Source organism: Chlorocebus sabaeus, chromosome 26 (genome assembly GCF_047675955.1).
Source record: "Chlorocebus sabaeus isolate Y175 chromosome 26, mChlSab1.0.hap1, whole genome shotgun sequence".
Taxonomy (NCBI): Eukaryota; Metazoa; Chordata; class Mammalia; order Primates; family Cercopithecidae; genus Chlorocebus; species Chlorocebus sabaeus.
Window position 1 is genome coordinate 29287578 of NC_132929.1, and position 14781 is coordinate 29302358.

Genomic DNA, 14781 nt, shown 5'->3' on the forward strand with positions numbered 1-14781 from the left:
TATGGTTAGGAATAGACTATCGAGAAACAATATTTATAAGCCAATTAACTGACTTAAAAAATCATTTTACCTGTGTTACCATGTCCTTTTACGACAGAGGAAACACAAAAGTTGTTTGCTCATGTTTTTTTTTTTAAAGTCAACTTTACAAAAGCTGAATTTAAGTTGACATTTCATAAGAAAATTCTACCTAAAGCGATTTCATTTTGCCCCTGATAAGGTAGATGCTCACAAACTTATTAAAGTTCATTCTCTGTTAAATAAATGAATAAGCAAATAAAAACCCATTTAAGAAGAAAATGTGCTGGACGCAATAGCTGACACCTATAATGCCAGCACTTTGGGAGGCAGAGGTGGGAAGATTCCTTGCATCCAGGAGTTGGAGACCAGCCTGCGCAACAAAGCAAGATCCTGTCTCTACAAAAACAAAAATAAAAAACAGTAGCTGGACTTCATGCCTGCAGTCTCACCTACTTGGGAGGCTGAGGCAGGAGGATCCCTGGAGCCCAGAAGGTTGAGGCTGCAGTGAGCCATGATCAAGCCACTGTACTCCAGCTTGGGTGACAAAGTGAGATGCTGTCACACACACACACGCAAATGCAACTATTTATCAATATTATTATAAAAAGAAATTCTTGACAAGGTCTTGCTTTGTTGCCCAGGCTGGAATGCACTGGCATGATCTCGGCTCACCACAAAATGGAAGTTATTGAAGTCAAAAGTTAATTTCTAATTTATAGATTCCTATATTGTTTGGCTTGTTTTTGCCTTAAGTATCTACTTCTATTTTTAAAAGATAATTCCATTAAAAATGAAGATACAGAACTAGAAGAAAAAAATAGCTGTAAGTACTTGAAGAAAAAGAATTAAGTGGCTGTTGTAAAGCTAAGCATTGACTAAATCTTTGCTTTACAGCCAAATTATTTGTATAATGTAAGTTACAATAATACTACAATTCATATAGAAAGATTAGAAATATATATAAATCATCCAGTTGTATTATAAGTACATAGAACTCATATTTTTCTTTTCTTTGGAAATATGGGCCATTTTTACTTGTCTTATTAAGTATTCTATAATGTTATATAATTTTCAAATTTAGGTGTTATATTTTACTCTTTGTCTTACTTTAAACTTCTCTGGTGACATCAAAAGACTTGTTACTGCACCAGCTTCCAAAAAGAATTTATGCAAAATTTCTTCAGTAAAGATATCCCACAAGATGACGCATGAGTCTAGGTCCCCAGACAACATCCAACTTTGGTCTAATTTCGAAGAGAGACCATGTGGGTAAAGTAATGAAGTGACACTTTGGTGGTGGCCTTTAAGAACTTTAGGAGGTGGAGAATCTGAAAAACAATGAAACACCAAATAATACAGATGTCATTTTTGTTCAGAAAATCATCCCAATATTCTCTTTTATAAAATTTTAACATAAGGAAATTACATATAATTAAAGCATGCACTTGGCTAAGAAAACCCTTAGATCATCTTGAAAAGCAAGTGCCTCACCAGAAGCCAGAGTACGCTTTCGATGAAGCACTACAGTTAGTTGTTCAAAGTCTATTAATTCTAGGCCAGGCATGGTGGCTCATGCCTATAATATCAGCACTTTGGGAGGCTGAGATGGGCAGATTGCTTGAGGTCAGGGGTTCAAGACCAGCCTGGCCAACATTGTGAAACCCCATCTCTACTAAAAATACAAAAATTAGCTGGATGTAGTGGCTCGCACCTACAGACCCAGCTACTCGTGAGTCTGAGGCAGGAGAATAGCTTGAACCTGGAAGGTGGAGGTTGCAGTGAGCTGAGATCATGCCACTGTACTCCAGCCTGGGCAACAGAGCAAGACTGTCAAAAAAAGAAAGGAAAGGGAAAGGGAAAGGGAAAGGGAAAGGGAAAGGGAAAGGGAAAGGGAAAGGGAAAGGAAAGGAAAGGAAGAAAGAAAGAAAGAAAGAAAGAAAAGAAAGAAGTCTATTAATTGTTAAGGACATTAGTAAATTACCAATTCCAGTGTCATGGAATAGTAAACACTGTTCTAAAAGAGTGAACACTTCATACATTTGGCTCCACAAAAATAAGTTGCGAATATTAGTTATTTTCATTCTTTTTTCTTTTTTCTTCTTTTTTAGAGACAGGGTCTCGCTGTTGACCAGGCTGGAGTGCAGTGGTGCAATCATGGCACCATAAGACAAAACTTCTATTCCTCAAACTCCCTGGGCTCGGGTGATCCTTCCATCTCAGCCTCCCTATAGCTGGGATCACAGGTGAGCACCACCATGCCCAGGTAATCTTTGTACTTTTTGCAGGGACAGGGTGTCACCATGATGCTCACACTGATCTCAAGCTCCTGGACTCAAGGGATCCACTCGCCTCAGCCTTCCAAAGTGCTGGGATTAAAGGCGGCAGCCACCATGCCCAGCCCATCATTCTTTAAATTAGAATGACTAAGTCTAGTATACAAGAAAAGAAAAGTTTCAGGAAATATTTTTGCTTTGAAAGATGTTAGAGATTACCTAATTCTACCTCTTGGCTTTACAGATAATGCATCTGAGGCTCAGAGAGGTTAAGTGACTTGCATCCAAGTGTGAAAAAGCAAAGTAAAATGTTTAAGAGTACGGCATTGCTGTTAAATGAATCTGTCTTTTTTTCCCTGGGTCTATCACTTACTAGATATGTCACCCTAGCTAGTTGCCTTTTCCCTCTTAACCACAGATGTTACATCTGAAAATTTAGGATAATAATAGTTCTTACTTCAGACAAGACTGTTGTGTGGAATAAATAAGATAATGTCTATAATTTTGTAGCACTCTGCTTGGCACTCGGTAGGCATATGGGCATTTCAAATCACAGCTGTATGAGAGCACAAGACTACTGACATACTACTGTGCTAGGGGGTTACTCTTCCCACCAGCCACACTGCTTCTTCCTTCATCACTAGCTAAACTCCCCCAAATTGGAAAGAACCATAAACCACAAACTCTCTTTATTCACACTGAAAATAAACCTCAAAGAATTATTCCTATACTTCAGAAACTTCTATTCCATCAGGCATATCCTCACTTTGCATCTCCTAAAAAACCAGGATGAATGTTCATTGAGCTGCTACAAGTTAAATGTGACTTTTCCTTGCTTTCTGGATATTAGGATAAATCAGCCTGGATAAAAACTGCTAGGTCTTCGCTTTTTCACTAACTTTTAACAGCAGCCATTTAGCTGTATACCAGTACATTACCTCTGTTTGGTTCATTGCCATTTACTCCTCCACTTCAGTCAATCACTGAAGCACAAGTCAGTAACATTTAGTAAGTGGCCAAAGTAAGCTGAGAACAATAGTAGGCAATATAAGAAGTCTTTTTTTTTTTAATTGAGATTTAGTCCTTACCCTTAAGGACCTTATGCTCTAATACGATTCATATAATAATAATAAAATAGTATACAGTTTTTTTCTACACATCCTAAATCTCAATCACCTCCTATATTTCCTTCCCTTACATAAGACAATTTACTTTAATAGGCATTTGTTGTTGTAATGCATAAATGCAGAAAGATGTATAAGAACACATGTATATTTCATTCACAAAGAAATACAGATTAAAACAGGAAAATACTATTTTTCTCCTGATTAGCAAAGATTAAAAAGTTTAATAGCACACAAAGTTGGTAGATAAAGTTTGAGGCAAAAAGGCATTTTATAGGCTATTAGTGAAAATGCATGCATATTGATGAAAGTTCTTTACAGAATATTTTACATATATTTTCAAAATTAAAAATGCAAGCAAATGTTGATCTGGTAATTCTACTCTTAGGAATTAATATACAGATATACTCATATGTATGTACAATGATAATCAATTCTGCATTGTCCATAGCAGCTAAAAACTAGAAAACTTACACACCAATAGGCAATTAAAGTTTGATTATTACTAATTATTTAAAGTCAGCTCGTAAAGAATGAACTCCAAAATATTTTATTTAGATTTGTTTAAGGACATTCTAGTAAAGCATGTAGAATACACTTTTATTTGTGCAAAATAATTAAAAGACTGTATATTGTTATGCTGATATGTGCTTGTATACACGTAGAAAATTTCAAGAAGAGTATCAACCGTTATCAGCACTTGCCTTTGGAGAAAGGAACTGGAAGAGCAAGTAAGGAGAAAAACTCATTTCTTATTATATAACCTTCTGCCTGAGGTTTTTTTTTTTTTTTTTTTTTTTTGAGATGGAGTGGAGTCTTGCCCTGTTGCCCAGGCTGGAGTGCAGTGGCGCGATCTCGGCTCACTGCAAGCTCCGCCTCCCAGGTTCACGCCATTCTCCTGCCTCAGCCTCCCGAGTAGCTGGGACTACAGGCACCCGCCACCACGCCCAGCTATTTTTTTTTTTTTTTTTTTGTATTTTTAGTAGAGACGGGGTTTCACCGTGTTAGCCAGGATGGTCTCAATCTCCTGACCTCGTGATCCACCCACCTCAGCCCCCCAAAGTGCTAGGATTACAGGGAATTAAAAAAAAAAAAAAAAACAAACAAACCTATATGTATGTTTTACTTCAACATTAAAATATGTACATATATAGCACCAAATGCCAGCTAATTCTTTAGGCCCCTAAATCTTCTTTAGTGCAGTTCATTGAAATTGCAGTTTTAGATAAATCAAATAAGTAGGGTCAAATAAAATTCAATGACCTTTTACTAAAGAACCACCTTCTAGAAGTCTTGCTTTGGCAGCATTCAAAGCCTGGGTAATGATAATTGTCCCATCTTCACAGCCACATATTAGTTTATCAAGACTTGGAATATACTCTGATGAAGTGACTACAGCAGTTCCTGCCCCATCTTTAAGCCCAGAGAAATAGTCAATGATACTTTGTGACACAGTATCATGCTTATCAAAATTATCTTGAAGAGTCCAGGTGGTAGTTACTGGTATCTCTAAAAAGAAAATAGAAATAAAAAGAAAATTTGGTTTATCAATGCATCATAGACATGGAAAATATCAAGGCACCCTCCCTTCAAAAATATGAATACAGTGTTACAGCCTATCCCAGATTCATATTGCCAGCATTCATCTCTTCTTAAGTTCAATTGATGTTAACATGAATTATATTGCTTATATTAATATATAAGATCCATAAGGTTCGTGTGTGTGTGTGTTTTTAATTTTTATTTTATTTTATTTTATTTTTTTTGAGACCGAGTCTCACTGTGTCACCCAGGCTGGAGTGCAGTGGCTTGATCTCGGCTCACTACAACCTCCGCCTCCCAGGTTAAAGCAATTCACCTGCCTCAACCTCCTGAGTAGCTCAGATTACAAGTGCACAGCGCCACGCCCCACTATTTTTTTGTATTTTAGTAGAGATGGTTTTCACCGTGTTGCCCAGTCTGGTCTCGAACTCCTTTGCTCAGGCAATTCACCCGCCTCAGCTTCCCAAAGTGCTAGGATTACACGCATGAGCCACCGTACCTGGCCTAAGCTTTGTGTTTATACCTGCTTTTATGTTGTCATTTAATACATAATAGTACACAACAAATTTTTCTTGTTTGTGGTCCCATGTTGCTCAACTTAGAAGAACAATGAGTTAATTACAAATTTGTTCTCAGAAGACATGTGACTAGAAATGGAAACTGACTTACCTCTAGGAGAACCATCAAACTTGGATACAGGAACATCAGGGATGTGCCACAAAGTAATTCTTCCTGAGACTTCTCCAGAGAAAAGTACCTTGTAAAAAGGCTCTTTCCTCTCATTCATGTAGCCCATAACAAAGGGACGGCTCTGTTCCGAAACAAAAAGTGGGCTTTTATGTAGGAAATATTCTAACTATAGGGAGATGGCCACTGTTTTTAAATGGAGAAACAAGACTTAATCACTGAAGTAAATATTTTCAATTTATTTCCCACTGTTTCAAAATTTTCAAGTAAATTAAATGAAATAACCTGTGATCTAGGACTAAAGAGGATTTAAACAACAAGAAGCAAAGTCATAGACTTCAGAAAGTCAATAAAAGTATCTAACATTTACTGACTCTGTGTGTGTGTGTGTGTGTGTGTGTGTATAGCTATGTGTACACATTACTGCAAAGGGTTTTCTACATATTCAGTTAAATAATCCTCACAATAACCCTATACAATTGATACTATCAATGTTTTCATTTTACAAACAAGAAAACTTGTGTTTTCCTGTGAAGTGAAGAGATTGATTTGTCTAAGGTGATTAGAGGAAGCAATGGGCTTTGAGTCCAGTCATTCTGATTCAGCAACCCATGTCTTGCTGTTAAAGATGTTCACTAAGAAGGCTTAATTTCTTTATAGTTCCTTTATAGTTCTAATTGTCACTTAAAACAGCAACAACTCATATTTGTACAGTAATTTTGTGTTGTTACCATGTTTTCCACTTTTTGTTGACTGTTTTTCAGGTTTAACATACTTGATTTCCAATTTCTCAAGTGGCCACAAAGGAAAATGATTCCATAATTTATAATGTGTGTGTATATACATATATACTGTTATACATTATATAAATTATGTATAATATTATACATATTATACATAATTTATGATCTTGCTGAAGGAGAATATGAATATTGGGCACCAGTGCTCTTAAAGCTATGCCTTCACTAGTGAATGCATCTTGAGCATCCCTGGTCCTTCTCAGGGCAGTATAGCTGTTCTTCGCGCAGGTTGGTACATAGATATTAAGGGATCAAAATCATTCAAGCAATTACAAAAACAAAACCTGAACTCTCTTTGGTGCAGAAGTAAAAGTCATCCTAAAAAGAAAGCCAATTGCTTGCTAGAATTAAAGAAGTCCAGGAAAGTGATGCTTCCCAGTCAGAAAATACATGCTTTAAGGTGTGGATTTAGACATGTTAGTGAAAAAATTATATTCATTAGTGATTATTAAGGGCCAAGATATTGCTACATTTAATCTTCACAACAACGCTATGTAGTTAAGTAAACATTGCCATTATCCTGATATGAAAATAGGGAAACTATGACAGAAAATAAGAAACCAATCCAAGGTTATCCAACCAAGATGTGTAATTAATTCCCTATAGTCCCAAGAAATAAGAGCATCATAGAAAATGGTTCCAATAAAGTCAGTTTCCAAATAATTTTTTTTAAGACTCAGAGGGCACTTTGGTGTCTTACAGCCATGATTTTTATAGCTATTTGAAATGGTGTTGATAAAATTTGGTTAAATTGGCTATTCAAACTCTCCCACCCTTGTAGGCACTTAGAACTGATTGTTCCAACTCCCTAGTTATTCTGATTTGAAAAGGAAGCTCCAAGAGGCTGGTGGGTTACTCAAGTTGGTGGTAGCACAACTCTTCCCAGCTGGTGCTTTGCCCCTGCAGTTGAAGTTCGCTGTTGCTCTCATGCCCTCTGCCTTTACCTTTCACATTGCCGCTTCTCAGTTGCTCACACTCACCCCTTGGTCCCTCGCTCCTCCTCCTCCCAAACAGTTCCTTCTAGTTCTGCTATTCACCTGAAAACCTCTTCATAGTCCCTTACCATGTGAATTCCGATTTTTCATCACAGTGTTCATCGTGAGAGTCTCCATCATCCAGGAGGTAATAAAACATAGTCATTAGCACTGAAATCCCTGGGGCTAACTGCCTGGATTTCAATCCTGGCTTTACCACATCCTAGCTCTATTGAAAGAGCAAGTTGGTTACTGTAGGCAATTTAGTACACCTCACTGTCTCATTTTCCCTAACTGTGAAATAAGACTAATAAAAGCACCTGCTATATGGGATTGGTGTAAGGATTAATGAGTAGATAAACATAAGGTACACAGAATAGTCCCTGACATTTAGTCCCTATTTAATTTTAACAATTCTGGTTATTCTTTTCTCAGAACAATTGAGAAACTCACTCCAAAACCCATTACTGGATTTGGGCTAAACCATTTGAGTTCAAATCCTGGGAATTCACCTCTCTGAACATCAGTTTCAACATGGGATCCTGGTGGCAACTAAAGTAAATGAGGTCGTTTGTATGTCTGACAATAATAAGGACTCAAATGAAGTTTTTATCATCATCATCACCATCATCATCATCATCATCATCACCATTACTCTTAGTTCTTTCACACACAGTTTTTGTTTGGAGTCCTTAGGCTGTTTCTATCCCAGCTATTCCCATCTCAGTACAGCAGCCTTACTCTGTCGCTGAGACCCTGGGAAACCCAGTTCCTTATCTCAACAGCCAGAGCCCCTGCACCACAGGCCTCAGCAATTACCAGCTGTGATTTGAAGCTAGGGAGATCCTCATGCAGCTATTGGAAGGAAAGACGAATCCTCATTCTTACCACTGCAACTCCATCAGCAGATATGTACATGGGCATTTACAAACAGTAATTCTGAGAACCTGTTACTGTCAAACCTGGAGATTTAATTCTATGGTATCACTCCAAAAAATGAGTCCGGACAATACTACCTGCTTACAGAGCAGTCCTTTCTAAGCTCACTGAATGTATCAAATTCATCTCTGCATCCTACAACAATGCCTTCATTACTTGGTAACTGCAAGAGAGACTAAGGACTCTTATATTTAGTGAACACTGGTGATGTCTGAATAAGGGGAAGAAAGTCTGACTTTATGCCCTGGATAAAAGGCAAGTAAGGACAGGCAGACCAACTTTTTCTGGTTTCCAATTATTCTATTCACATTTCACTGGCTTCTAGGCATTTCTCACTTTTAAGATACAGAAACATCGATGGTTGTTTAAACAAGAATTATTGGTAAAACACCTATAAGTTTATGTCTTTGCATTTTGAGAAACAAAGCAAGGTAACTTCCCATGAGATTAGTTATTTTTTCATTGTTGTACTCTTTCCTCATGGTTATATATAACATTGAAATTTTCAGGAACAAGAAGCCCCTAAAAGGCACAACTGATCATTGGCTTTCAGGGCAAACTGTGCTTTGTAAAAACGCATTCAAAGCTAAGGAGGAAAAGAGCAGATCCTTTAAAAAAATAACTAAATACGCCTTTCTAAGGAAGCCCCAGTACTGGTTTTGTGATCAACAGCAAAACCTATTGCTGCCCACAGGTAATTTTAGAAATAGTCCTTTGATGCATGCCATAATTATAAAGTTTGCTTGCGTCCCAGTGGCACTTGGGGTTCTAATTTTTGGCTGACAGTTTCTTAATCAAGTTTTCACAACAAAACCTCACAGATATGTTAAAGCGACAATCACTGAGCTGTAGGATTTCCAACAGCTATGCTGCCTAATTAAGCAAACCATCATTCTGTTGAAAGTAGCATGCTTCCCTGGTTGACACATCAATAATTCAAAACTCTTCCACTCGCCATGAAATACGTTTTTGGATAATTAACTGATGACAAAGTCCAAAGGCTTAGGAAAAAAAAAAAAAACACTTTGGATAACACTACTGAAATAAAATAACTGCTTAAATTTTCAGGCTTCCTAGAGTGTCAAAGGTATGATTCAGTCAAGTAATAAGCTCACAATTATATTCTCAACCCTCTGCCAAAAGTGTAATTATATTTGTTTTACCAAGAAAATTTATTCGTAACAATAGCTAAATACATCTGAAAATGGTATCAATATATGATTAAGTAAAGAAACAGAATATAAAACATTCCATAAAGTTTAAAAATTGGAGTAGATACATAAAAAAGTTTAACAATGTTTTGTCACACCATTTATCACAAGGGTCAGTGAAAAAAATGTGTGGTGTGTGTGTATGTGCTTGTACGTATACACACACACACACAAATGCAGAGAGAGACAGAGAGAGAATGAGAAAGAAAGTAAATATAGCAAAATGTTATCAACTGGTGAATCTAGGTAAAGTGTATATGAATAATTACTGCAATACTCTTGCAACTTTTCCAAATATTTGAAAATTTTTCAATCAAAATAAGTAAATAAATACAACAAAGTAAAAAAAAAAAACTCAGTGAATATTTACTGTGGTGAAATTAGGAATTTTAATGGCTCCTTTCTTTTCAACATTTATAATTTTCCTATAGTAAATATGTATTGTTTCATTATAAACTTAAAACACAGACTTAAACATAGTAGATTTTTAAAGACAAAGTTTTCTCTTTGGTAGCCATTGACAATTAAACTTGATTTTCTCATTAACAACTTGATGGGATGCTTCAATTCCATTTTTTCAAGCCTGACTCTGACAGACAAAGCAACACTTATCCAAGAAACTGAGTGAAACAGCTTTGAGGCAGTCACTCTTTTCTTGCATTACCTTATTTTCCTGCACAGAAGTAGAGCACAGTAAATGAGGATAAATGGACTCTTTAAGCACTCTTCCATCAACAGGGTTTAAGCTTTTTGAAAGCCCACTGCATGGCAAAAATAAAAAGCAAAGTTTAGAACTCTGAGGTTCTTTATTCGTTCTTTTCCCCCCTCCCACTTTTAAAAGCCGGATGGTACCGTTCAAGTTTCTAAACTCTACTTAGAAATTGTTGGGTTCATAATTACAAGTGACTTTTTGAAAACCCAGCACCAGCTGTACAAGTTATACATGGTTAATCTCATTCCTCCATCCCCTGCTGTTTTGTACAAAGGCTGAAGCCTACCAAGCCCAGAGTAAATCTTCTAGTGCCAAAGTTGTTTTGTTCTGGTTTTTGATCATGGGCAGCATGCAGGGATTTTTCCATAATAAACCTCCCAAAGTTCATTTTCTACCTGAATGTTTTGTATACCGCTCCCATCTGAGCCCACCTGTTCAGCAGCTGATAGATGTAACTGTGACCATCTTCTGTCCAGATGAGGATTCTGTGGGCAGCAATCATTTCTCCACCAGCAAAGAACTGCCCGTTTCTGCTAACTTCAGTCAGCAGAAGGGAAAAATCACAATAATCATAAACCTAAAATATGAAATTGATGCGCATTATCAAAGGTTTAAATCTAGTCTGCCAATAAGATGAATATAAATTATGATAGTAATAATATAACAACAGAGTAAGCATTGATAACAGACCATACTATACTCACATATTAAGATAATTTTTACCATCACTTACTGACTTATATTTATCTTAGGGTAGGTTTCAGTAGATAAAGTTCATCTGGTTATATCATTCCAGAGTGTGTACACTAAACATAGAAACCCCAAATCCCCAAATTTCTAAGTAATTTCTTTCCATAATGAGTACTCCAAGTTTTACATTTGAAAATTTATTATGCACATAAAAAATGTATATCACATAAATCTTTTGTTAGACCATATACTTTTAAACCTTTGTTCAAAAATACATTATCACCATACAAGTAAGACTGTACAGTTTTTGTTAACTGAGCCAGTTATACAAAACTTTAAAGAAAAATAAATGTTATGAAATGATGGCAACTTAGCTTTTCTTTCTTCTTGGAAATGTCAGTGAACATATTCACCAGAAAATAATGCTTGTGCCTCTTAAAACAAATGCAGTGACAAAGTAGAAAACGTAAAACATCTAAAAATATAATCAAACTATGTAAGTGAGAAGTATATTTGAGTTCTAAAGTATATACACCAAATTTTGAAAATAATTTAGAGCTAAATATTTATTGTTATTATTGTCTGTTGTTAATAAAATTAGGATATACTACTACATATATAATATTTTGGGATACAAAACTGTTGCATATAGCGTGATATTAAATATGTAGTAGTATATCCTAATTTTGTTAAAGAGTTAAAAACTTATATGTCAGGCTGGGCGCGGTGGCTCATGCTTGTAATCCCAGCACTTTGGGAGGCCAAGGCGGGCAGATCACGAGGTCAGGAGTTCAAGACCAGCCTGACCAACATGGTGAAACCCAGTCTCTCCTAAAAATACAAAAATTAGCCAGGTATGGTGGCGTGCGCTTGTAATTCCAGCTACTCAGGAGGCTGAGGCAGGAGAATTGCATGAACCCAGGAGGCAGAGGTTGCAGTGAGCTGAGATCGTGCCACTGCACTCTTCCAGCCTGGGCAACAGAGTGACACTCTGTATCCAGAAAAAAAAAAACAAACGAAAAACAAAACTGTTATGCCAGTCATAAAAGACACATCATTCCATGTTCTGGTAATACTGTTACAGAGAATTTGTATCATATTTAAATCATATTCTAATTTTTGTACAAATCAAAAAAAAATTACACTTGTACATCACTGGTATTTATTATGTTATTTTATAATACCTTCCAACATTTAGAAAACACCACCAATAGAAGTCTCTCAGTATATGTGCAAAATCGTATTGTCTGGCAGTTCAAGGACTCAAGAAACTTTGATTCTTTTTCATAGACATCTCGCTTTTCCTTCAAAAGGAAAGAAAATCTTTTAGTACTAGTTCCAGGTAATTCACACACAGCCATAAGAGGACCCACTTCCTGTGCATCTCAAGTAGATCACAACATTATAAAATGAAAAGTATTTGAGTTTCCTTTTGAGTGTTTTGAACTAAGAAGTTACTTTGCAATAGAAGCTGTGTACCTGGGTGATGAAATAATCTGTACACCCAACCCCCACAACACTTAATTTACCTGTATAACAAACCCACGTATGTACCTCTGAAAGTCTTTTAAAAAAATTAAAGAAATATAGGATGTATTTCTTGGAAAAAAAATGTTGTGATCAGGAAATCCACTTAGATTCAAGGGCTCATTACATGCAACCATTCAACAAACATTCTGTGAGGAACTACAGCTGGATGCTAAGAATGTCAAGATAAGAATAAGCTAGAGACTGTTAGATATGGCAGAAAGGTCAAACAAAAAAATCTAAAATGATGACTAAAAAAACCTACAGTATTTTATTTTATTTTATATTTTTTTCCTTGAAACAGAGTCTTGCTCTATCACCAAAGATGGAGCACAGGGGCAGGATCTCGGCTCCCTGCAATCCCCGCCTCCTGGGTTCAAACGATGCTCCTTCCTCAGCCTCCTGAGTAGCTAGGATTACAGGTGTACGCCACCACTCCCAGCTATTTTTTTTTTTTTTTTTTTTGTACTTTTAGTAAACACGAGGTTTCACCATGTTGGACAGTCTGGTCTTGACCTCCTGACCTCTGGTGATCTGCCTGCCTTGGCTTCCCAAAGTGCTGAGATTACAGGTGTGAGCCACTGTGCCTGGCCTAGTATTTTGATTGCTAAAAATATATAAATAAATAAAAAATAAAAAAGGAAAGAATTGCCAACACACAGGACATAAAATACTACATTCTCCATAAGTTTGTGATAATGCTGGATATGTATGTATTTCTTGAGCTCAGCATACCATCACAATTCCTAGGCTTCCTCAACCAATAAATTCCTAAAAAGACCCCAGAGCTCCTTGGGGTAGCCTAAATAATTTTGTCATCGGCACACATAGTATGGCTGTTCTTTTGTCCATTATCTCAACTTGTAGCCTGATGCCAGGGAACAGGTGAATATACTGGACTCCCCAGGGACACGCCCCTCAATTTTTTAGAGTCATTTGCCTGCCACTGTTCACACATACTTAGAAGAAAGGAGGATTTCTGCTGTAAGGAACAGAGAGATGTTCTGCTATTTTTAAAAAATTAAAAATGTAATCTTTCTGTGTGTGTGTGTGTGTGTGCGTGTGTGTGTAAATGAAAACATCTGTATATACATGGAGAAAAGGTTGGAAGGATACAAGCCAATTGTACCCAATGCTCACCCCTGGGAAGATGGATGGGGGAAATAAATGTATGTAGAATTTATACACTTCTATGTTATTTGAACTTTTGACAATAAGCATGTAATAGCCTTATAATCTATAAATTTCAATGAATATGCTTGAAATTGTAGGGAGAAGAGAGTAGGGTTCCCAAGCCAACCTGAATGCTGTTGATAGATGAGGAAAGATCCCATACTTTGAGCTCACCAGCTACTGATACCACCAAGAGAGAATCTTCTGTGAAAAGAATAAAAAGTCAGATATAAGCTTACCATGGATATAACTGGGTAGGTAAAAATCATTTCATAGTCATTTAAGAATTATGCAGGGCTGTGTAGATGGAAAATTTTCAGCTTTGGAGTCACTTTTTAACAAGAAAAAAATAAATATTTTACATTGTGCTCCAAATCTGTTTTAACATTTCAAAGTGATTCCTAGGTATGAGAAGAGCACCACTAGAAGTAGAATCACATGGCAAATCATCGTAACAAGCACCTTCCTGTTTCAGAAGTAAGTGAGGAGCCAACTTCCACTTCCCTTTGCAGTCACTCATTACAGAAACTGAATTATCAATGCTACCTCTAGAAGATACAGCAGGGCAAAATTCCAGGAGTCCTGCTAATCCACAACAAAACCTGCTTGCCACTCTTAAAATGTAACAAGCAGAACTTGGTGATAAAAGCACAGATTCACCTCTTTCCCCTCATCGTAACCTTTTGCTGACTTTCCAATGTTTTGAACCACCGGCATGCGTGTTCTTAGTTTTTCTTGATCAGGTGTATTACAGACATATTCTCATTAATAGGTAAACATAAAGAAGCATTCTTTCTGAATTCTTGCCCAATAATTCGATAAATAATTCAAAAGTAGATATTTTTATATGCAATCTCTTTACTGCCAGATAATATCTAACTACTACCTTGAATTCTCATGGAGTGAACAATGCACATGCAGTTGATCCAGTCGGGAAACTGAGATGATCTAAAACTGTGAACAACAGCCAAAGTTTTGGCATCAAGTATAAGGACATCTTGATATTCTCCACAACAAAGAAGCCAGCCTTCTCCTGTCATCCGGAATGAGCAGTGGTAATACTATGCATATGGAAATCAAAGCAAACATTTAATTATCACTAGAAATT

The 14781-nt window shown here is 36.6% G+C and overlaps 1 protein-coding gene across 2 annotated transcripts in view; it reads right to left on the reverse strand.

The window, feature by feature from the left end:
- The window catches only part of WDR72 (WD repeat domain 72), a 234461-nt gene that overhangs the window by 174794 nt on the left and 44886 nt on the right, over positions 1-14781 (reverse strand). For both annotated transcript variants that reach the window (XR_012091494.1, XM_008016545.3), the window contains exons 5-12: positions 14560-14734; positions 13801-13877; positions 12158-12277; positions 10715-10860; positions 10236-10332; positions 5630-5771; positions 4682-4927; positions 1129-1349 (exon numbers count right to left, since the gene is read on the reverse strand). Coding sequence is in view for 1 of the 2 variants with exons in the window: in XM_008016545.3 (XP_008014736.3) it covers positions 1129-1349; positions 4682-4927; positions 5630-5771; positions 10236-10332; positions 10715-10860; positions 12158-12277; positions 13801-13877; positions 14560-14734 (1224 nt within the window). In the remaining variant the exon portion in view is untranslated. The remainder of the gene's footprint in view (positions 1-1128; positions 1350-4681; positions 4928-5629; positions 5772-10235; positions 10333-10714; positions 10861-12157; positions 12278-13800; positions 13878-14559; positions 14735-14781) is intronic.